The sequence below is a fragment of the Protopterus annectens genome, chromosome 5.part1 (assembly GCF_019279795.1).
Source record: "Protopterus annectens isolate FY-2018-M chromosome 5.part1, PAN1.0, whole genome shotgun sequence".
Lineage (NCBI taxonomy): Eukaryota > Metazoa > Chordata > Ceratodontiformes > Protopteridae > Protopterus > Protopterus annectens.
This window is the reverse complement of record NC_056736.1, coordinates 591,983,028-592,005,955: the sequence shown is the minus strand read 5'-3', so window position 1 is coordinate 592,005,955 and position 22,928 is coordinate 591,983,028. Positions and strand designations below refer to the sequence as shown.

The window sequence follows — 22,928 nt, the reverse complement described above, 5'->3', positions numbered from 1 at the left end:
TCGATAATACCAAACTGGATTGGGTCCAGAGCCTGGAGGTTTCCTATGTCATTATTGATTCTTTCCATAATAATTCTTTCCATGACTTTGCATATGACACTAGTGAGACTTATGGGTCTGTAGATTACTTACCTTTGTTGCAGAGGGAAGATGGTTGCTGTTCTCCATTCATGAGGTGCAACATAGTGATTCCAGATGGCCTGAAAGGTCATATTTTATGCTATTTATTAGGTAGCCTGGGATACTGTCATGGCCCACCAATGCATTGTTCTTGGTCTTACAGCACTGAGGACCTGTTTCCTAGAGATAGTAGGGAGTTATATTAGATGGCATTTACTACAGACAGGCTGGGGAGACGGGGTAAAATTACAGCCAAATCTGTCTGCCAGTTGGTCTGTTATATCCTTTGGCTCACTATATGTGTTTCCATTAACAATGAGCTCTGCAGAGTTGTGCTTTGCCTGGGTCATGGCTGAAAAGGGTCATCAATGACCAGTTTATTTACCTGGTTAGAAAATGAATGCAAACAGTCCAGCAGTGATACAATCACAGATTAATCTTCAGGTAAATGCTGCTAATTAAACTAATTAAAATAAAGCAGACCAAGTGCTCGAATAATTATTTTGTAAATTGCAAAGCTGTAGAAAAAAAAAACAATAGTATTATACAACTTTAAGCTGTTTTTCCCAGCTGTCTTGTACCCAGCAAAGCTGGCAGCAAAACTAGAAGATGGGGAAGAAACTGTAAAGGAAGTCTGATTAACACTTGTGTAATTAATATAACAAGAAAATAAGCAGCTGTGACGATAGGAGGTGCTGCCAGCTATGTCAGGAGAAGTACAGCAGTGAATATATGACTTGTGCCAGCACAGCTAGCTGGAATTTTGTAAATAATTGTAAGTCATTGCAAATCAAACTGATTTGTACAGATATATGTGTTGAAAATGTTTTTGTGAGGTTTGTGTGTGTAAATCTGTATTAACAGTGCACCCTGCTGGGATGAAACAAAAGGTACATGTATTATGTAACTGAATTAAATGTATATGCTTTAATGGATGATAGTAGGACAGCAGAGATTAACCAGCTAACTTACTTTAAGAAAAATAAAGGAAATGTAAATGAGCTGTTAAACCATTAAAATGTCACCCAACATTGCTGAACAGGACTGGAAACAGTGGGTCTGGAAGAAGCCTTTGTTCATTAGCTCGGTAAAAAGAGGGGATACCCCATAAACATATGGGTGTGTATTGTAGCCATCTATGCCAAATTCCTGTCTCAGCTTCAAAGTGGGATACCTGACCTAGAGTTAGGTGACCAGATGAGGTCATTCTGCAAGCCATTTTGGATATTATATTTTACAGAGAATAATCTATTAGCATTGAGTATTCTGTTTTGAGGAACCTGACTAGAAAGACTGCTGACATATTTCATTGGGTCTTGCTCTATCAAGTAATTTATTTGGGAATAGTAATTCTCGTAGATTCAGTCAGGGATATAGTGAAACTTAGTTTAGAGATTGTTTTTCTTTATTTGTATGAGTCTGTCCAAAAATGTTATTTTCAATATTTCCTGTGATTTGAACTTTGTATTTAATATTTTCCTGTTCCTGTATTATTTATTATTAAATATATTTAAACTTTTCATTGTAACTGGTCTTTTTTAGAAAATATTTAAGCTTTGAGAGTATTTGCACATATTTATTTGGTGATAACTCTGGTCATTCCTGAAAGCCTTCCTGTTTGGTCAATATTACCATTTCTATTAATATTAACTCCACTCAGCATAATTGGATAACCTTTTAAGAGCCTTATAGTAACTGACTGGTGGCAGTGGACCTACCTTATAGTCTGGGCAAATGTGTGTGTGTGTGTGTGTGTGTGTGTGTGTGTGTGTGTGTGTGTGTGTGTGTGTGTGTGAAAATTAAATCTCAAAGAGTGTGTGTGTGTCAGCTACTTGGGGCAGGGACACTAAGTACTGGTTTCACAGTGCCAGTGGGAAGCCTTATTAGGGACCTAGGGACAGATAGAGGCACCCAGACCCCAGTCTGAGAGTGTGTGCCCTGTGTGGTCTTAAGGGCAATTGGGCTTGATGCAGAGAGGTCTGCATCTGGAAATACTGAGTGCATCCATTTGTATTCCAAGTGCACATCTCTCTACAGTGTCAGTGGTGAGAATTCAGGCTCCTTGATTACTGGCCCAGTGTATGGATATCACAGAAGCCACAAAGGAATAAATCTTCAGCCTAATGAGGTTGGCAGTGGCACCCAGTTAGTGCTATTCCTTTAGGATAGGTGACCTGTTTCGAATTTAATTTATTCTTGACCTGGGTCTATAATATCTGTCCAGATGAATTTATTTATTTATTTAACATTTGTTTACCAGGGAAGTTCAACATCACTGGAATGTGCTAGAATAGATGATTCTCCAGATATTAGGGGAGTAACACTCTCCACTGTCACCGATTCTGGATGAAAGTTTTGTGTTGTTTACACAAAACAAGATAAATGAAAAGCAGAGAGTCATGGCACACAACCAAGTATAACAGATGGCTACAGTGTGTGAGAGTTGACCAAAAAACATCAAGCCTTTAGTCACTGACCATAATTAATGAGGAAAAGTGTCCTGCCTCCAGAAGAAACCACAATAAAGCCCATTTCAAAGCTTTCACTAACAAATGATTCAAAGTTTTTTGGGCAGTTATTTTATGAGTCATCTATATAATCATATGGATACGTTATATTATTTTACATTAATTATTAACTATCACAGTGACTGCACCATTTTGAGAGTGTGTCCATCCTGATTTGGGGGTCCCTATATCAAGATGAAATTGGACAGCAGGGATGCCTATTAATATGAGAAACAAGTGTAAGTACTGTTCCCTCTTACATGGTGACAATACTATCCAAGTGACATCCTGGAATAATAAGCTTTTACAAGACAGGAAAACCAACCTTACTGGGAAGCAGCTATGAGTAGGGAGGGGAGACAAAGTACAATTGTGTACACTTACCATAAATATAGATGTTCGAGTGTATTCACTGTTACAGTCATCACATTTGGGTTATCTGCCTGCAGGTAGTCATCAGTCAGCCTGAATACCAGAGTCTTGGGATTTCTGTGTCGGATGCTGTCGCTTCTTCCATGACGTCAGGTCGTCAGGGGTATAAAACATGCAGCCGACACCATTACATCAGTTTTTCTTGCCCCAGATGTCAGGAGCCCCCAAAATAGGAAGCAATTACAGGGTATGGAACACCCCACCAAAAACCAAATACCAATGATATAAGATATGCCAAACAAAAAAGATAGGTAGAAGTAAAGAGAAGTCAGGGGGCTGGAGGGAGGGTAACCAGGACTGCAACAGTGAATACACTCGAACATCTACATTTATGGTAAGTGTACACAACTGTACTATGTTCTTTATGTCTCCTTGTTGTAGTCATCACATTTGGGTTGATTCCCAAAGCTGCGGATGGGTGGAGGTAATTAAGAAGCATTAGGGCTGGCAATAAGGCCCTGTAAGACTGCTGTGGCAAATCCAGCTCTGGATTTAGAAAAGAAAGATAAGTGGTAATGCTTGGTGAAAGTGTGTACAGAGCTCCAGGTTGCAGCTTCCAGGATGTCGTTGGTAGTGACTCCCCTGAAAAAAGCTGTAGAGGTTGACGTAGCCCTAGTGGAATGTGTTCTGATTCCCTGTGGGGTAGGTTTCCCATGGTATTTGTAGCAGAAATGGATGCAGTGTGCTATCCATTTAGAAATGGTTTGCTTTGAAATGGCCTTGCCCTCTGCCCCTGCAACAAAGCTGACTAGCAGCTGGTCAGATTTTCTGAAAGGCGTAGTCCTGTCCAGATAGAACCTAAGCTGCCTGTGCATGTCCAAGAAGTGCAGGATCCTTTCCCCTTTATTCTGAGCATTAGAGAGAAAAGTTGACAAATTAATGGATTGGTTTAAAGCCACACTAGATACCACCTTAGGCATAAATGATGGGTTAGTCCTGAGGGAAACCCTGTCCACATGGAAGATAATGAAGGGTTCCACGGCCATAAGGGCCTGCAATTCAGACACTCTTCTTGCTGAAGTGATGGCTAGAAGTAAAGCTGTTTTCCATGAGAGGAATTTTAACTCTGCTGTAGCAGCAGGTTCAAAGGGCAGAAGTGTGAGCTTTTCCAATACAACGTTAAGGTCCCCGGCTGGAGTCGGAGCTGTCCTGGGGGTCTTAAATTTTTGACCAGAGGATGAGCGAAGAGGGTGGTTCAGTATTATAATGAGCTGAGATGGCAGAGGCATGAATCTTAATTGAACAGCAGGATAGGCCTTTGTGGAGCATTTCCTTTAAGTAATCTAGTATATGAGGTAAGTTGGGCACAGTTGTGTCCATTCTCTGAGACTGGCTGCAGGAACAGTATCTTTTCCACTTTTCCGAATAGGATTTTCTAGTACTAGACCACCTTGCCTCCAGAATGACATCCAGCACCTTGCTTACTGTGGATTGCTGGTGATGAGTTTAGGGGATGAGCCAGGCTGCTAGGTTCAGGGTCTGAAACTGAGGGTGCAAAATCTGGCCCTCCTGCTGGGACAGCAAGGAAGGGGCCTGAGGCAGGTGCCATGGTGGCACTACTGTCAGACTGCACAAAAGAGGGTACCAGTGCTGGTGTGGCTGGTCTGGTGCAATCAGGATTGTCCTTGGCTTGTCTTGGTTTGATCTATAGTAGAACCTTCGGGAGAAGGGGCAGAGGGGAAAGGCAGATTGAGAGGCTTTCCCAAGTAAAGGACAGGACATCCACTTTCCAAGCTTGGCTGTGGAGAGTTCTGGTGCAATATTTGCTCAATTGATAGTTCTGAGGGGAAGCAAAGAGGTCCACCTCTGGTGCCCCCACCTGTGCCTCAAAAGCTTGAATATTATGGGTTCCAGTTTCCACTCGTCCATAAGATTTCTGCTTAAGTCGTCTGCCAATGAATTTAGTTTGCCTGGCAGGAAATGAGCTTGCAGGTGCACTTGGTTGCTCAAGGCTGTGTTCCACAGAGCCATGGCTAATCTGCAGTGTGGGTAGGAATGGGCTACCCCCTGCTTGTTTATGTACCACATAACTGTGGTGTTGTCTGTCTTTACCAATAGATGTCCTGGAAGAATAAGGCCTCTGAAGGCTGTCAGAGCATTCTGTGCAGCTAACATTTCTTTTTGATTGATATGCATTGCATTTGCATTGGGGTCCATTTGCCTTGAATGCATTGTCCTGCCATGTGGGCCCCCATGCATAGTCTGATGCATCTATTGTTAGGGTTTGGGCGGCAGGGGGTTGAGTGAAAGGGAGTCCCTTGTTGTGGTAGCAGGTCTCTTCCCACCAAACGAACTCTGTCCTTAGGCAAGGAATGATAGGAATCATTATTTCCAGGTCCTGAGAATATTGACACCAGAGACTTTGTAAGTACCATTGAAGTTTCCTCATATGTAGTCTTGCATATGGAATTAGTAGAATGCAAGAGGCCATGAACCCTAGGGATTGCCGTATTTTTCTTGCAGATAGCTGGGTTTTGGTGGCCAGTAGATTGAAGTAGTTTGTCAAATAAACTTGTTTTTCTGGAGTGAGGAATGCCTTCTGGGAAGTTGTGTTCAAGCTTGCGCCCAGAAATACAATCTGTTGGCTCGGTACCAGATGTGATTTATTTTCGTTGATGGTGTACCCCAGTGAAGTTAGAAGTCTCTTTAAAAATGTCAGGCACTGTAGTAGCAATTCCTGACTGTCCACCTGAATCAGGCAATCATCCAAGTATGGGTAAATTTGAATTGTTCTCTGCCTGCAATATGCAATGGCTGGAGCTAGGCATTTTGTGTATACCCTGGGCGCAGTAGATAAGCCAAAGGAAAGTGCAGAGAACTGATATGAATAGAGCCTGCTCTGAAACATAGGTATTTCCTGCAAGATTCCCTTATGGGGATGTGCAGATAAGCTTCTTTTAAGTCTAGGGTTGCTAGCCAGGAGTCCTTGGCTAGCATAGGAAGAAGCTGTTGGAGAGTAAGCATTTTGAATTTTGGAACCACCAGGAAGGTGCTGAGAATAGACAGAGCCAGGATAGGATGCCAAGAGTTTTCTTTTCTGGGTACCAGAAACAGTCTGGAATAAAAGCCTTGTCCCCTTTGTTCTGCTGGGACAGGTTGAATAGCCTTGATACTGAGAAGAGAAAGTACTTTCTTTTGGGCCTCTGTCCACTGGTTTGGGGGGATATCTGGCCATCCACTTGGGGTTGTGAGTGAGTGGAAGTGGAATCTGTTTCCCTGGGAAACAATGTTTAAGACCCATCTGTCCAGGGTAATGTACTCGCAGTTTTTGGCATGCAGAGCAAGTTTCCCTCCTAAAGGTGCAAGTACTTGGGCAAGGCTTGGAAGAGTTAAGGATAAGTCATTGTGAGATTGTACCATAGGATGGCGGCTTACTACTCCCTGTTTTGGAGGTAGGAGCACTCCTTTGCTTAGATCTGTGCATAAACTGAGACTGTAGTCTTGGTGGTCTACTGCACCTGAGCTTGGACTGAGAAGGCCTGGGAGGGACTGGAAAAGACCAGTTTTTAGAAGGCCAATGCCTACTGAATCTAGGTGGCTGTACTTGTAAGAAATATTTAACAGTTTGCATAGATTTAGCTTTTTCCTCCATCCTTTTGAGGATGACTTCTGCTTTATTGCCAAATAGATGCTCTTGCTTTGACATGGTCTGGCAAGGTTTGTACCTTAAGCCAAGCATGCCTTCTAAGAACAGACCCAGTGAAAGCGGCCCTGCGAGATGCTTCTAAGGTATCAAAACTACATTGCAAAGTATGTTTACCAACTTGGTTAGCAGAATGCATTAACTCTTGTAAATCTTTATGTTCTGCACAATCAGTAATCAACATCATTTTTTGTTTAATTAGTTCCATATATTGTTGCTGATACTTTAACATATAAAACTAGCAATTTAATGCCCTGATGGCAAGAGTAGCAGAGGTGTATACCTTCTTACCCCATCTGTCTAAAGCCCTAGAATCCCTGTCCGAAGGGGTAGGATTTTTGTCCATTGTAGCCTTAATGCCCTTAAGTCCCTGGGAAATGGTCTCTGGATCCACAGCAGGATTCTTAAAGAGGATTTTGTGGGAGTCAGGTACTCTATAGTACCTGTCAGGTTTCCTGGGAGCCGGAGGCAAAGTATCAGGGGTAAGGCTGGCTTCCAAGAAGACATCTACAATTTCCAGAACACGAGGGACAGCTAGAGGCCTGTGCTGAGGCAATTTAAAAAATTCCCAGAGTCTCTTTTTGTACTGAGAGTAGCCCTGGCTCTAACAGTGGAAATGCTCTCTAAGGGTATGCAGGGTTTCACCAAATGCAAAATCTTCTGGTGGGGAAGCAGAGGGTATGGAATCCTCTGCACCAGAATCCTCATAGGTAGATAAGGGTATGTCCTGGTAATCAGAAGGATCAGAGTTATTAGACTCCTGATCTGAAGAATCAGAAGGAAAATCAGTTCTTGGTCTTTTTGAGGGGAAAGGCTGACTTCCCCTAATTAAAGTAATAAGGTCTTCAGCCATTCTAAGCATTTGTTTTTGTGGCATTTGGGCCTGAGAATGCACTTTGGTCATCAGTTTCCTAGGCGTAGTGTGAACTCTAGGCCTGAGAAATTCAGTTTGTTTGGTTTGAAACAAAGTCGTCGGTTTAATATGAAAATCAGAAGGCCTGAATACACCCTCATAAGCCGGTGCCCACACAGTGGCTCCGGACCCATCCAAGGTAGAGGCATCCGTAGGTTCCATACTCAAAGAAGCAACTCGTGGCATACCAGACTTCAAATGGGTCTCAGTAGAGGCCTGCAAATCTGTAGAAACAGGTATCAGGGGCTGCGAAAGCACCTCACTGAGTACCGGCGAACTGGCGACTAGCTTAATGGTAGCGTCATCAGCAGTTATGGACCTATGCGGTCTGCCTCTGTCTTTATCCTTACTTTGTTTTGAAGATAGGTAGTCGGATGGCTTATCAAAGCCATTTCGGAATACGGAGATCGAAAGCGAAAGAATTTAGCTACAAAAATAGCCCGACGACGAACAGTTTAGGCACTGAACAAGGCACAAAACCGACAGTGAAGTACGTCGTGGTCTGGGCCTAAACAGGTGACGCAGTAAGAATGAAAATCTCTGTGAAGTATTTGCTTTCCACAGGCAAGACAATAATTAATTTTTTTCTGACATCAGTTTGAGCAAGAAAAAATGATCCCCAATGGGGTGCTTATCTTTTAGAGGACTTCAGGTCCAAAACTCGAAAAACGAAGATATCAGGAAGAGGCTGACCGGCACTTGCAAACTGCTTCTGCTTTGGGCACCGCATGGCAAGAAAGACTGATGTAATGGGATTGGCTGCATATTTTATACCCATGACGACCTGACATCATGGAAGAAGCGACAGCATCCGACGTAGAAATCCCAAGACTCTGGTATTCAGGCCGACTTAGGGCTACCTGCAGGCAGATAACTCAAATGTGATGACTGCAACAGTGAAACACGAAGAACATCTACTGCTGCCACCTGTTACAAGAGTACATCCACCTCTTAGCATGCCCTCTGTCAAAGGAGACACCAGCAGTGTGAGACCGACTCATTTCCTGAAGTACAGTGTATGATGATACTTTTTATATTATACTTCTTAAAAGAAAATAACTGTTAATGCTTCATGAGAATACTTTATAACTTGATTTAATATCTTGGCAAAAGAAACAGCATCAGCGATCCAGCAGTATTTGGTTAACATGGGGAAAAAATGAAGGGAAAGATAAAGCACAAAAAATAAAAGAATCAAGAAAAGACACATTAGAGAAATATTTCTGCATGATCAGAAGTGAAAAAGTAGCCAACAACTGAGAATTTACCATTGTAAGAAGCAAGATTCATTTTTCAATACTTGCCTAAAACTCCCTCTCACAAATAGCTGTCATTTTTTTCCACAAAAAGGAAGACAAGATAGTGAAACACAAAACCAGTACATTAGCTGCAATTAAATATTTTTCTAAGACACAAACATATGGAGATACGGTGGAAGACACTGACATACCTCAGCTGCTTTGAATGTCTTTGGGTCTTCATAAAAAGAGTACGTGGCCCACTTATTTTTCATGGAGAAAGAGCCTGTTTTATTCAATGCGACCATTTTCTTATGGACTGCAACAGAAGGTATGAACAGAATGACTTAACATGAAGAAATATTTTCTATATTTTATTTCCTTTGTAATTAGATCATTTCATTTTGTACGCTCCCAGAATGAGGGCTGAAGTGACATTACAACAATTACAATACAACAAATTACATTACAATTATTCTGAGCTGGGAATTTCTGGTTAAAGGCTTATAGTGCATGCATATCTGAACTGCTTCTTACTGAAGTTGGTGCGCCTTGTTTGCTGTGGCATAGACTGGATTCGGGCCTGCTGGATCTAGCTTTGTTTGTGTAACTTGAGCACTAATCCAGGCATTCTCTAAAGTATTCAATTGTATTTATTACTGCTTGGTAGTAGCTTCATTAAAGTGTAGCTATCATTCTAAGTCTTTTGGATTAAGCACTTGGGCTTCAGACCAGTTGTTTTACATTAGGAAGGTTTGTGGCATGCACTGTGGTGGCAGGACAGGTAGCTTTCATCCTTCTAAGTTGGGAACTGCTGACTGAGAGCCCAGTGTCTGTTATTCTTAAAGTGTATTAGTTCTTGTTTAAGCACTTGGGCTTCAGGTCAGTTATTTTACATTAAGAAGGTTCGTGGTCTGCACTCTTGTGGGAGAAGAGGCTGGACTCTGTCCTTCTGAGCTGGGAATTTCTGGTTAAAGGTTTGTAGTGCCTGAATATTTGAACTGTATCTTACTGAAATTGGTACACCTTGTTTGCTGTAGCATAGACTAGATCCAGGCCTGCTGAATCTAGCTTTGTTTATATGCTTGTTGTTTGTTAGCTTGTTATTTCCCTGGAACGCTAATTCCACCTAATACGCAGCTTCTCAGTGCTTCTGTGGATCACTAGTGATATCTGCATTGCTTACTGTACTTATTTCCTTGTTTCACTTGAAAGAAAGTTACTGTTTGTCGTTTTTGCATTTAAGTTACCTGTAACACATTGCACTTAAGTTACCTGGCACTTGCTCACTAAAGCAATTATATAAGTCAGCACTAAAAATTAAAAACACTACACCCTCACTCCCCACTGGCCCTTGTTTTCAATTATTAAGGAATTCCCTATATTATTCTAGCATGTCCAAAGGTCAGTTGTCAATCTCCTCTCGGCTCCAGCTGGTGAATCTGGGAATCTTGAGGCAATGTTACAACTGCCTCATGTACACAGACAACCCTCTCCTCCTCCCAACAAATTCCAACACATGTGAGAGATGCAACCATATAGCCAAACTGGAGGCTAAGCTCTCTCAACTCAGTACTGGCATAACCAGTCAGGAGGAGAAGGAAACCACACTCACTACAATTCCAGTATCACATAGACCTACCACGAAAGCAAACCAAACACATAATCACACAAAAATATACTCGGAGGCTCTAAATAAAGATCTGCCTAAGCAGCAGAGACCTCCAAAGCAGACACCCAAGCAACCGCTACCCCAAAACAAAACACGTGCAACACATATCTCACAAACCCAGTGTGCCGAACAGTCACAGCCCTTAAGACTAAACAACACACCTCATACACTTGTAATAGGTGACTCTATAGTCAGGCACACTGACGTCCCGCTCACCAGGCTGAACAAGGAGAGGGTCAGGGTGAGCAGCCTGTCGGGTGCTAGGATCCGCCACATAACACAAGCACTCAGGTCACTCCAAGGCAAGTACAAATATGACTCAGTCATTGTCCATGCTGGTGTGAATGACCTGAGACGTACCTCCCTGGACTACATGAAAAGAGACATAAAGGAGCTCTCTGAGCATGTAGCCCAGGCCGGTATGACCCTGACCTTGAGTAGCATCTTACCCTCACCAAGAATGATGCCACAATATGCAGACAAGATGATCAATTTCAACAATTGGCTTAAGTACTGGTGTCATTCAAAGGGGATCCAATGCCTGTCAGCTTGGGATGATATGCTCGACAAGCCATGATGCTTCGCTAGGGACGGCTTGCACCTGTCACCCCTGGGCTTTCGGATATTGTCAAAGGCTCTTGCTACCCCCATAGTGCCTTTTTTAGGCAAGGCTCAAAAGACAAACCCACCTCCATAGGTATCACAAGGGATAAGAAACTAAGAGTAATGCTACTCAACGCCAGAAGTCTAAACCTCAAGATGCATGCACTCGAAACTCTCCTTAGCATGGAGAACATCGATATCTATGCAGTAACACAAACCTGGTTCAGGGCTCCCGAGAGCACCCCAGCACTACCAGGTTATACCTTATACCATGCTTTTCGGCTCCAAAACTTGTACCGAACCACAAAAGGAGGGGGAGTATCGATATTCATCAAAGATACCCACACCTCCAGGTTGGTGGCAAAGCACAAAGCATCAGAGACTATCCATGTGCAACTAACAGTGGGTAAAACTGCCTTCCAGTTTATAGCCTGCTACAGACCACCCTCCCAAACCCAGGAACCCCACTCAGCCTTCCTGAGAACACTGGAAAATATGAAGGTCTCTCCAAACACCATTATATTTGGCGACTTCAACTACCCAAACATAGACTGGGAGCATTACTCTAGCTCCAACACCCTAGCCCAAAGGTTCCTAGAATTTATAAACTCAAAAGCAAAAAACACAGCATCAATGGGACCAGACGGTGTCCCGGGCTGCGTCCTACATGAACTCCAAGAAGAGCTAACCCCAAACATAAAACTACTGTTCAATCTCAGCCTTACTACAGGATATGTGCCCAAAGAGTGGTGTACAGCAACAGTGGTCCCTCTCCATAAAGGTGGTGCCTCAACGGATCCTGGAAACTATCGCCCCATAAGCCTGACTAGCTTGGTCTGCAAAGCTATGGAAAGAATCATCATGGACCTCATAAAGATATTGGGGACCTACAGACAGTGGATCCTACCCAGTTCGGCTTTATTAAGGGCAGATCCTGCCTCTTAAACCTGGTTGATTTCTTTGAAACAGTCACCAAGGCCATTGACGAGGGGAAGGTGGTCCACACAGCCTACCTGGACCTCGCAAAAGCCTTTGATACAATACCCCACTTGGGCATTATAGATAAGCTCACCAGCTTAAATATAAACCCCTATGTCACTAGATGGATTGCAAACTGGCTCAAGGACAGAACCCACATGGTTAGAATTGCTGGAGCCATGTCAGACTCCAAACCAGTTACAAGTGGTGTCCCACAAGGCTCAGTCCTGGGACCTCTCTTGTTCGGTATATATTTCTCAGAGGTACAGGCCAACACGGAAGGACTGTGGCTGACCAAGTTCGCAGATGACTGCAAACTGGGTGCCATAATCAACTCTCCAGCCGACACAAGCATCCTCCAAAAGGGCCTCATAGAAACAGACAACTGATGCCAGAGCCATGGCCTCAAGCTAAATGCCAAAAAGTGTATAGACATCCCCTTTGGCAAAAGCAAAGTGCCCGCAAATTACCACATAGGTGGTAATCCATTAAGTACAGAAGAAGTAATTAGGGACCTGGGGACCCAAGTTGATAGCAATCTCTCATTTGACAACCACGTGGCCAAAGTGGTTAGAAAAACATTTTATATAGCCCACCTAATCATGAAGGGATTCACATCTAGATCAGGGGAGGTCATCGTGCCTCTTTACTCATCCCTCATCAGGCCCATAATTGAGTACAATGCCTCTTTTGGGATGTACCTTACCAGACACCTGCAGCAACTGGAAAGACCCCAAAGGTACCTCACCAAGAGGATCAAAGGGCTCAAACAGATGCCATATGCTGCCCGGTTAAAGAAACTCCAGCTCTACTCAGTGGCATACCGCCTGTTCAGAGGCACTCAGTGGCATACCGCCTGTTCAGAGGCGATCTGTGCCTGACGTATAAAGCCATGTCCAACCCGGAATTAATGGACATGCTGCACCTCAGAAAATCCAAATCCCATTGAGCTACGCGCTCAAGAGACTTGAACCTCAGCACTGAAATAAATAGGACATGCTGGAGGGACAGATTCATAACCCAGAGGCTCCCTTCACTCTGGAATAAAATCCCAGTCCAGGTTAGGCAGAGTCCCTCATTGACTCTCTTCAAGAGGAATCTTGATGAGTGGATGGGAGATCATAGGTTTACCCCGGGTATCACTTCTGTGTCACTGTTAGACAGAGGCACAGTATACTAACCTCGAAAAAGGGCATAGCAAAATAAATTTAAAATGGGTGGCGAAAGCCAAGCACATTCTGGCTAGGCTTATAAATGCCCTAGGGCAGATAGCCTAGTATGAACCTATGAACCTATGAACAACACATACGCAAAACCTGGGGGAAAAAAAATCACCATTTAAAACAGGGGTGGATAAAGAATTCAAAGTAAGGGTGAGGTACTGGGGGAAGTAACTGAAGGTGTAACTTTAACTGGAATGGGGTGGGGTTACATTACAGCATAGTCAAAAAACTTTGAGTATGGGTTACAATTTCAAGCAAATAACTAGTCATACACTACTGCTCATGCTAGCTTTCTCCTCAGGGTATGTGCCAAAGCTGGTTTAAGAAAAAAAGTTGAGGTGATCATAGCCACTTCATCATTGACATACACCTCAGATGTCTGCAAGCAAATAAAAATAATGGCTACAACAGTTCAAATTCAGATTTATTAAAGTGATTTAATACCAAAGCACTTTACATCAACAATAATTCATGCAATGAACAGCAGTATCCAAAACCAAAATAATTATACATACAGGAGTATCAAATCGGCATCAGAAACGGTGCTAAAACACAGCTACAATATAATGATTAATTACATCAGCTCAAAGTTTGAGCAAACTGAATGATGTAAGTCATAGTATAACAAACAAAAAAAGCATGAAACATAATCTGTATACCAATAACTGTTTCAAGAGTCATTAATGGTATGAGCATAGGTTCATAGGTTGGTACTAGGCTATCAGCCCTAGGGCCTATACAAGCCTAGCCATAACAATTCTCTGGCTATGTCTTCCCACACTATTTACTTCCTGGACCCCTGTCTAGTAGGGTGATGGATGAGATCCCCAGGGGTGAATTTCCTTTCTCCCATCCAATCGTCAAGGTTCCTTTTAAAGAGGGCCAAAGAGGCGCTCTGCTTGACAAGTATGGGCAGACTATTCTTGAGTCTGGGGAGTCTCTGGGTCAGGATCCTATCCCTCCAGCATATTTTTTTTTATTGTGATGACAAGGTTTAGATCCCTGCAATGTGTGGCTCTGAGGGATTGGGATTTCTTTAAGTGTAGCATGTCCAACAGCTCTGGGTTTGACATGGCTTTGTATGTTAAGCAGAGATCGCCTCTGAGTAGACAATATGCAACATAGTATAGCTGGAATTTTTTAAGGTGGTCAGTATAGGGCATCTGTTTTAGGCCTGTGATTCTTTTAGTGAGGTATTTCTGTGGCCTTTCCAGTTGTTGCAGGTGTTTTGAGAGGTACATACCAAATGGGGCACTGTATTCTATAATGGGCCTAATGAGGGATGAGTACAGTGGGACAATGACCTCCTTTTTTCTGGATGAAAAGCCCTTAGTGATGAGGTCTGCCACATAGAAGGATTTCCTGACTGTTGTGGCGATGTGGTTATCGAAAGTGAGATCACCGTCCATCTGTGTCCCAAAGTCTCTTATCACACTTTCGGTGTTTAGTATACTGCCACCTATGTGATAATTCACGGGTACATGTTTTTTCCCAAAGGGGTTAACTATACATTTCTTGGCATTGAGCTTGAGCCCATGGCTCTGGCACCAAGCATCTGTTTCTGTAAGGCCCTTTTGTAGAGTATCCACATCATTTGAAGATTCAAAAATGGCTCCCAGTTTGCAGTCATCTGCAAACTTTGTTAGCCAGAGTCCCTTAGTAGTGGCCTGTACTTCAGAGAAGTAAATGCCAAACAGCAGTGGTCCCAGGACTCAACCCTGAGGTACTCCACTTGTCACTTGTCTGGAGTTGGATTTGGAGACATCTACTTTTACAGTGTGGGCTCTGTCAGTAAACCAGTTGGCAACCCATCGAGTGACATGGGAATTAATGCCAAGCTTAGCAAGTTTATCTCTGATTCCAGAGTGGTGAATGGTGTCAAAGGCCTTGGCGAGGTCCAGATAGGCTGTGTGGACCGCCTTATCCTTATCCACGGCTCTGGCAACTGATTCGAAGAAGTCAGTCAGGTTCAGGAGACAAGATCGGCCCTTCCTGAACCTAAACTGGGTGGGGTCCAGTGTTTGAAGGTTGCCAATTTCTTTGTTTATAAGTTCCATAATAATATGTTCCATGGCTTTGCAGATCAGGCTCGTCAGACTGATGGGCCTGTAGTTTCCGGGATCCAATGTGGATCCCCCCTTGTGGAGTGGGATAACTGTAGCTGTGCACCACTCAGTGGGCACAAAGCCTGAGGTGAAGCTACAATTAAACATGACACTTAGGTGTGGTGCCAGTTCATTTTGTAGCTCATGTAGTACACAGCCCGGGATGTCATCTGGTCCCATGGATGCTGTATTCTTAGCTTTGCAAAGTGCGTTTTTTTACCTGTGTGGCCATTATTACCGGAATTTGGCAATCTTCCAGTATTGTAATGGGTGATTTAAGGAGTGAGAGGGGGGGTGAAGTTGGCACCTAATCGATCTGCCAGGATATTGGCAATATCCTTGAGATCAGTATATTTAATAGGTTCATAGGTTCATAGATTACTACTAGGCTAATTGCCCTTGTGGACCATTTTAAGCCTAGCCAATTACCCCATGTGAGAATCGAACCCTGCACCTTGTGCATGTAAGGTAACCGCCTTAACCATTATGCCACCCTCCCACCTGTCATTCTGTTGTAGCTCAGAGCAGATTTGAGCATTGCCATTTAGATACTTGACATAGTTATAGAATGCCTTGTGGTTGTCTTTGGAATCTTTGACAATTTTATTTTCACAACTAGCTTTGGAGGATTTTATGAGGGATCTCAGCTTCTTACTGAGGCTGGTAAGGGAGTTTTTTGCATCATGGGATTTTCCTCTTTTCTGCAACAGTTTCTTCCTTTTGTTGTAAAGTTTATTTAGGCAGGGGACCACCAGATTGGCTTCATTTTTTTGGAGGAGAGCATCTTGGTTCTATTTGGGATGGCACGATTCATGCATGAGTGGATGTGCTCGTACAGTGCCTTAGTGTAGGACTCAGCAGTTGAACTTTCAGTTCCTGTCTGCATGGGTGTAATGAAGTTTGTCACTTCTGACTTGAGTAGCATGAAGTTGGCTTTGGAGAAGTCTTTATGGAGGTTTCCTTACTGGGGGGTGGGGGTGGCATGTGGCTATTAAGGGTGACTAGCTTATGGTCTGACCTGACCAACAAGGTGGTGACCATAGGTGTGGAGCATCGATTGCCCATGTTGGTAATGACCAGGTCTAGGATATTGGAGCCCCTGGTGGGACAATGGATTAGCTGATCCAGGGCTTTGGAATTTATGAATTCACAGAACAGTTGGGCAAAGTTGTTGGTACATGACTAGTTTTCCCAATTAATGGCAGGGTAGTTGAAGTCAACCAGTAACCCAGCCACTAGGGATGCAGAAGCCAGTGCATTTCTTTGTGACGGTCCCAAGCCCGGATAAATGGGGAAGGTTGTGTCAGGAAGGGCATCCAGCGTAAAACTTTGCCAAATCATACATGTGGACAACAGTACAGATATACATACCAGATCGGTCGAGGCCTGAGTTAACAATGACCGCCACCAGTACTGTTGGCCAACAGGGTGCTGGTGGCAAATGGGCTACTGTTGGCCAATGGAGGAGAACAGGGGGAAGACATGCCCAAAGGCAGGTAAAGGCTAGGACTGTGATAGTAAGGGTCGGAACTTTGAATGTTGGCAGTATGACTGGTATAGGGAGAGAGCTAGCTGATATGATGGACCGAAGGAAGGGTGGTATATTGTGTGTGCAAGAGACCAGATGGAAGGCGAGCAAGGCTAGGTGTATCGGAGGTAGGTTCAAATTGTTTATCATGGTGTGGATGGGAAGAGAAATGGCGTAGACATTATCCTGAAGAAACAGTATGCTAACAGTGTTTTGGAGGTGAAAAGGGTGTCGGCTATAGTGATGTTTATGAAGCTGAAAATTGATGGTGTAATGATGAATGTTGTTAGTGCACATGCTCCACAGGTTGGTTGTGCGATGGATGAGAAAGAAACATTTTGGAGTGAGTTGGATGAAGTGGTGATGACTGTACCCAAGGGTGAGAGACTTGTGATTGGAGCAGATTTCAATGGGCATGCTGGTGAAGGGAACAGAGGGGATGAGGAAGTGATGGGTAGGTATGGTGTTAAGCAAAGGAATGCAGAAGGTCAGATGGTAGTGGATTTTGTGAAAAGGATGGACATGGCTGTGATGAATATGTATTTTAACAAGAGGGAGGAGCATAGGGTGACATACAAGAGTGGAGGAAGATGCACACAAGTAGATTATATCTTATGTAGAATGGCAAGTCTGAAGGAGACTGGAGGCTGTAAAGTGGTGGCAGGAGAAAGTGCAGTTAGGCAGCATAGGATGGTGGTTTGTAGAATGACATTGGTGATCAAGAAGAGGAGGAGGAATGTGAGGGCAACACCAAGGATCAAATGGTGGAAATTGAAAATGGGTAATTGTGAGGTGGAGTTCAGGTAAGAGATAAGACAGGCACTGGGTGGCAGTGAAGAGTTACCAAATAGCTGGGTAACTACAGCAGAGCTAGTAAGAGAGATGGCTACAAAGGGGCTTGGTGTGACATCTAGAAAGAGGAAGGAGGACAAGGAGACCTGGTGGTGGAATGAAGAAGTACAGGAGAGTATACAGAGAAAGAGGTTGACGAAGAAGACGTGGGATTGTCAGAGAGATGAAGAAAGTAGACAAGAGTATAAGGAGATGAGATGCATGGCAAAGAGAGAGGTGGCGAAGGCTAAGGATAAGGCATATGAAGATTTGTATGAAAGGTTGGACACTAAGGAGGGAGAAAAGGACCTGTACTGATTAACTTGACAGAGGGACAGACCTAGTAAAGATGTGCAGCAGGTAAGGGTGATAAAGGATAATGAGGGAAACGTACTCACAAGTGAGGAGAGTGTGTTGAGCAGATGGAAAGAGTACTTTGAAGGGCTGATGAATGAAGAGAATGAGAGGGAGAGAAGGTTGGATGATGTGTGGATAGAGAATCATGAAGTGCAGTGGATTAGCAAGGAGGAAGTAAGGATAGCTATGAAGAGGATGAAGAATGGAAAGGCTGTTGGTCCAGATGACATACTTGTGGAAGCATGGAGGTGTTTAGGTGGAATGGCAGTGGAGTTTAACTAGATTCACCAAAAAAACGCCAACAATGGTCCACAGCAAAGGTGAAATCCAAAAGTAGTTAAAAAATACTGCTTTATTAAAAAACAAACCAAGACAAGCGCTTTCGCATATAACTTTATAAAGTCTTCATTAAACTAAAATCACAACCCTGTTAATATAGTAAATCAATTAACCATATAACAACCTACATCACTAATTACTAACTAATTAATGACTAATTGATTAAATATTAAGACATAAATATAAAGTTAAAGTTATACTAATATATATATATATATATATATATATATATATATATATAAAACATATTAAAATAAAAAATGCAAATGAAGATACAATGAATGTATCTTCATTTGCATTTTTTATTTTTTATTTTAATGTTTTAAGAGGAATGAAGGTCAGCAGGACTAAGACAGAATATATCTGCGTGAATGAGGGGGAGGACAGAGGAATGGTGAGGATGCAGGGAGTAAAGGTGGCGAAGGTGGATGAGTTTAACTACTTAGGATCAAAAGCTCAGAGTAATGGTGAGTGTGGAAAAGAGGTGAAGAAGAGAGTACAGACAGGATGGAGTGGGTGAAGAAGAGTGTCACGAGTGATTTGTGACAGACGAGTACCAGTAAAAGTGAAAGGGAAGGTCTACAACAGGATAGTGAGACTAGCTATGTTATATGGGTTGGAGACGGTGGCACTGACAAAAAGGCAGGAGTCAGAGCTTGACGTGGCAGAGTTGAAGATGTTAAGATTTTCACTGGGTGTGACGAGGACGGACAGGATTAGGAATAAGTATATTAGAGGGTCAGTCCAGATTGGAAGGTTTGGAGACAATTCCAGAGAGGCAAGATTATGTTGGTTTGGACATGTGCTGAGGAGGGATGCACAGTATACCAGGAAAAAGATGTTAAGGATGAAGCTGCCAGGTAACAGGAAAAGAAGAAGGCCTAGGATAACGTTTATGGATGTGGTGAGAGAGGACATGCAGGCGGTTGGTGTGACACAGCAAGATAAAAAGGACAGGAAGAAATAGAAACAGTTGAACCGCTGTGGTGACCCCTAATGGGAGCAGCCAAAAGAAGAAAAAGAAGTTGAAGTCACCCAGTAATACGGTGTTTGGTTGTATCTTAATATTTTCCAGTATGTTTAGAAAGGTGTAGTTAGACTCCTGGGGCAAGGTGGGGATCTGTAGCAAGCTACAATTTGGATTGCATATGAGACAAAAGCAGTGTCCCAATAACTGGTTTTAGAGTCATTAATGGTATGAGCATAAGAAACATAAGCAGTGCCCCAATAACTGGTTTAAGAGCCATTAATGGTATGAGCATATGATACATAAACAGTATCCCAATAACAGGTTTAAGAATCATTAATGGTATGAGTAGATAAAACATAAGCAGTGTCCCAATAACTGGTTTAATAGTCATTAATGGTATAACTATATGAAACATAAGCAATAGTCATTAATGGTATAACTATATGAAACATAAGCAGTGTCCCAGTATAAGAGTCATTAGTGGTATAAGCATACAAAATATAAGCAGTGTGACAATATAAGAGTCATTAATGGTATAAGCATATGAAACATAAGTATTATCCCAATAACTGGTTTACGAGTCATTAATGGTATGAGCATATGAAACATAAGCAATGTCCCAATAACTGGTTTAAGAGACATTAATCGTATGAGCATATGAAACATAAGCAGTGTCCCAATAACAGGTTTAAGAGTCATTAATGGTATGAGCATATGAAACTTAAGCAGTATCCCAATAACTGGTTTAATAGTCATTAATGATATGAGCATGTGAAACATAGGTAGTGTCACAGTAACTGGTTTAAGAGTAATTAATGGTATTAGCATATGAAACATAAGCAGTGTCCCAGTAACTGGTTTAATAGTCATTAATGGAATGAGCATGTGAAACATAAGCAGTGTCCCAATAACTGGTTTAATAGTTACTAATGGTATAAGCATATGAAACATAAGCAGTGTCTCAATATAAGAGTTATTAATGGTATAAGCATATGAAACGTAAGTATTATCCCAATAACTGGTTTAATAGTCATTAATGGTATGAGCATGTGAACATAAGCAGTGCCCCAATAACTGGTTTAATAGTCATTAATCGTATAACCATATGAAACATAAGCAGTGTCCCAATATAAGAATCATCAGTGGTATAAGCATATGAAACATAAGCAGTGTCCCAAAAATGGGTTTATGAGTCATTAATGGTATGAGCATGTGAAACGTAGGTAGTGTCCTAATAAGTGGTTTAAGAGTCATTAATGCTATAAGCATATTAAACATAAGCAGAGTCCCAATAATGGGCTTAAGAGTCATTAATGGTATGAGCATATGAAACATAAACAGTGTCCCAATAACTGGTTTAAGAGTCCTTAACGGTATGAGCATATGAAACTTAAGCAGTGTCCAAATAACTGGTTTAATAGTCATTAATGGTATGAGCATATGAAACTATGCAGTGTCTCAATAACTGGTTAAATACGTATTAATGGTATTAGCATATGAAACATAAGCAGTGTCCCAATAACTGGTTTAAGAGTCATTAATGGTATAAGCATATGAAACACAAGCAGTGTCCCAATAACGGCTTTAAGAGTCATTAATTGTATGAGCATATGAAACATAAGCAGTGTCCCAATAACAGGTTTAAGAGTCATTAATTGTATAAGCATATGAAACATAAGCAGTGCTCCAATAACTTGTTTAAGAGCCATTAATGGTATGAGCATATGAAACATAAGCAGTCTCCCAATAACTGGTTTAAGAGTCATTAATGGTATGAGCATATGAAACATAAGCAGTGTCTCAATAACTGGTTTAAGATTCATTAATCGTATGAGCATATGAAACATAAGCAGTGTCCTAATAATGGGTTTAAGAGTCATTAATGGTATGAGCATATGAAAAATAAGTAGTGTTAAAATACCTGGTTTAATAGTCATTAATGGTATGAGCATAAGAAACATAAGCAGTGTCCCAATAACTGGTTTAAGAGTAATTAAAGGTATGAGCATATGAAACATAAGCAGTGTCCCAATACAAGAGTTATTAATGGTATGAACACATGAAACATAAGCAGTGTCCCAATAAAGGGTTAAAGAGTCATTAATGATATATGAACCATAAGCAGTGTCCCAATAACTGGTTTAAGATTCATTAATGATATATGAACCATAAGCAGTGTCCCAATAACTGGTTTAAGAGTCATTAATGGTATGAGCATATCAAATATAAGCTGTGTCCCAATAAATGGTTTAAGAGTCCTTAATAGTATAAGCATATGAAACATAAGCAGTGTCAGAATAACTGGTTTAACAGTCATTAATGGTATAAGCCTATGAAACATAAGCTATATCCCAATAACTGGTTTAAGAGTCGTTAGTGGTATAAGCATGTGAAACATAAGCAGTGTCCCAATAACTGGTTTAAGAGTCATTAATTGTATGGGCGTATGAAACATAAGCAGTGTCCCAATAATGGGTTTAAGAGTCATTAATTGTATGAGCATATGAAACATAAGCAGTGTCCCAACAACAGGTTTAAGAGTCATTAATGGTATAAGCATATGAAACATAAGCAGTGCTCCAGTAACTGGTTTAAGAGTAATTAAAGGTAAGAGCATATGAAACATAAGCAGTGTCCCAATAACTGGTTTAATAGTCATTAATGGTATGAGCATGTGAAACATAAGCAGTGTCCCAATAACTGGTTTAATAGTCATTAATGGTATAAGCATATGAAACATAAGCAGAGTCCCAATACAAGAGCCATTAATGGTATAAGCATATGAAACATAAGTATTATCCCAATCACTTGTTTAAGAGTCATTAATGGTATGAGCACATGAAACATACGCAGTGTCCCAATATAAGAGTCCTTAATGGTATAGGCATATGAAACATAAGTATTATCCCAATAACTGTTTTAATAGTCATTATTGGTATTAGCATGTGAACATAAGCAGTGTCCCAATAACTGGTTTAATAGTCATTAATGGTATAACTATATGAAACATAAGCAGTGTCCCAATATAAGAGTCATTAATGGTATAAGCATATGAAACATAAGTATTATCCCAATAAATGGTTTAATGGTATGAGCATGTGAACATAAACAATGTCCCAATAACTGATTTAATAGTCATTAATGGTATAACTATATGAAACATAAGCAGTGTCCCAATATAAGAGTCATTAGTGGTATAAGCATACAAAATATAAGCAGTGTGACAATATAAGAGTCATTAATGGTATAAGCATATGAAACATAAGTATTATCCCAATAACTGGTTTACGAGTCATTAATGGTATGAGCATATGAAACATAAGCAATGTCCCAATAACTGGTTTAAGAGACATTAATCATATGAGCATATGAAACATAAGCAGTGTCCCAATAACAGGTTTAAGAGTCATTAATGGTATGAGCATATGAAACTTAAGCAGTATCCCAATAGCTGGTTTAATAGTCATTA

General features: G+C 41.6%; 1 protein-coding gene across 3 annotated transcripts in view; it reads right to left on the bottom strand.

The window, feature by feature from the left end:
• The window catches only part of LOC122803305 (lectin-like), a 289,888-nt gene that overhangs the window by 156,680 nt on the left and 110,280 nt on the right, over positions 1-22,928 (bottom strand). For all 3 annotated transcript variants that reach the window (XM_044072874.1, XM_044072876.1, XM_044072875.1), the window contains one exon: positions 9,066-9,172. In XM_044072874.1, coding sequence (XP_043928809.1) covers positions 9,066-9,172 — 107 coding nt within the window. The remainder of the gene's footprint in view (positions 1-9,065; positions 9,173-22,928) is intronic.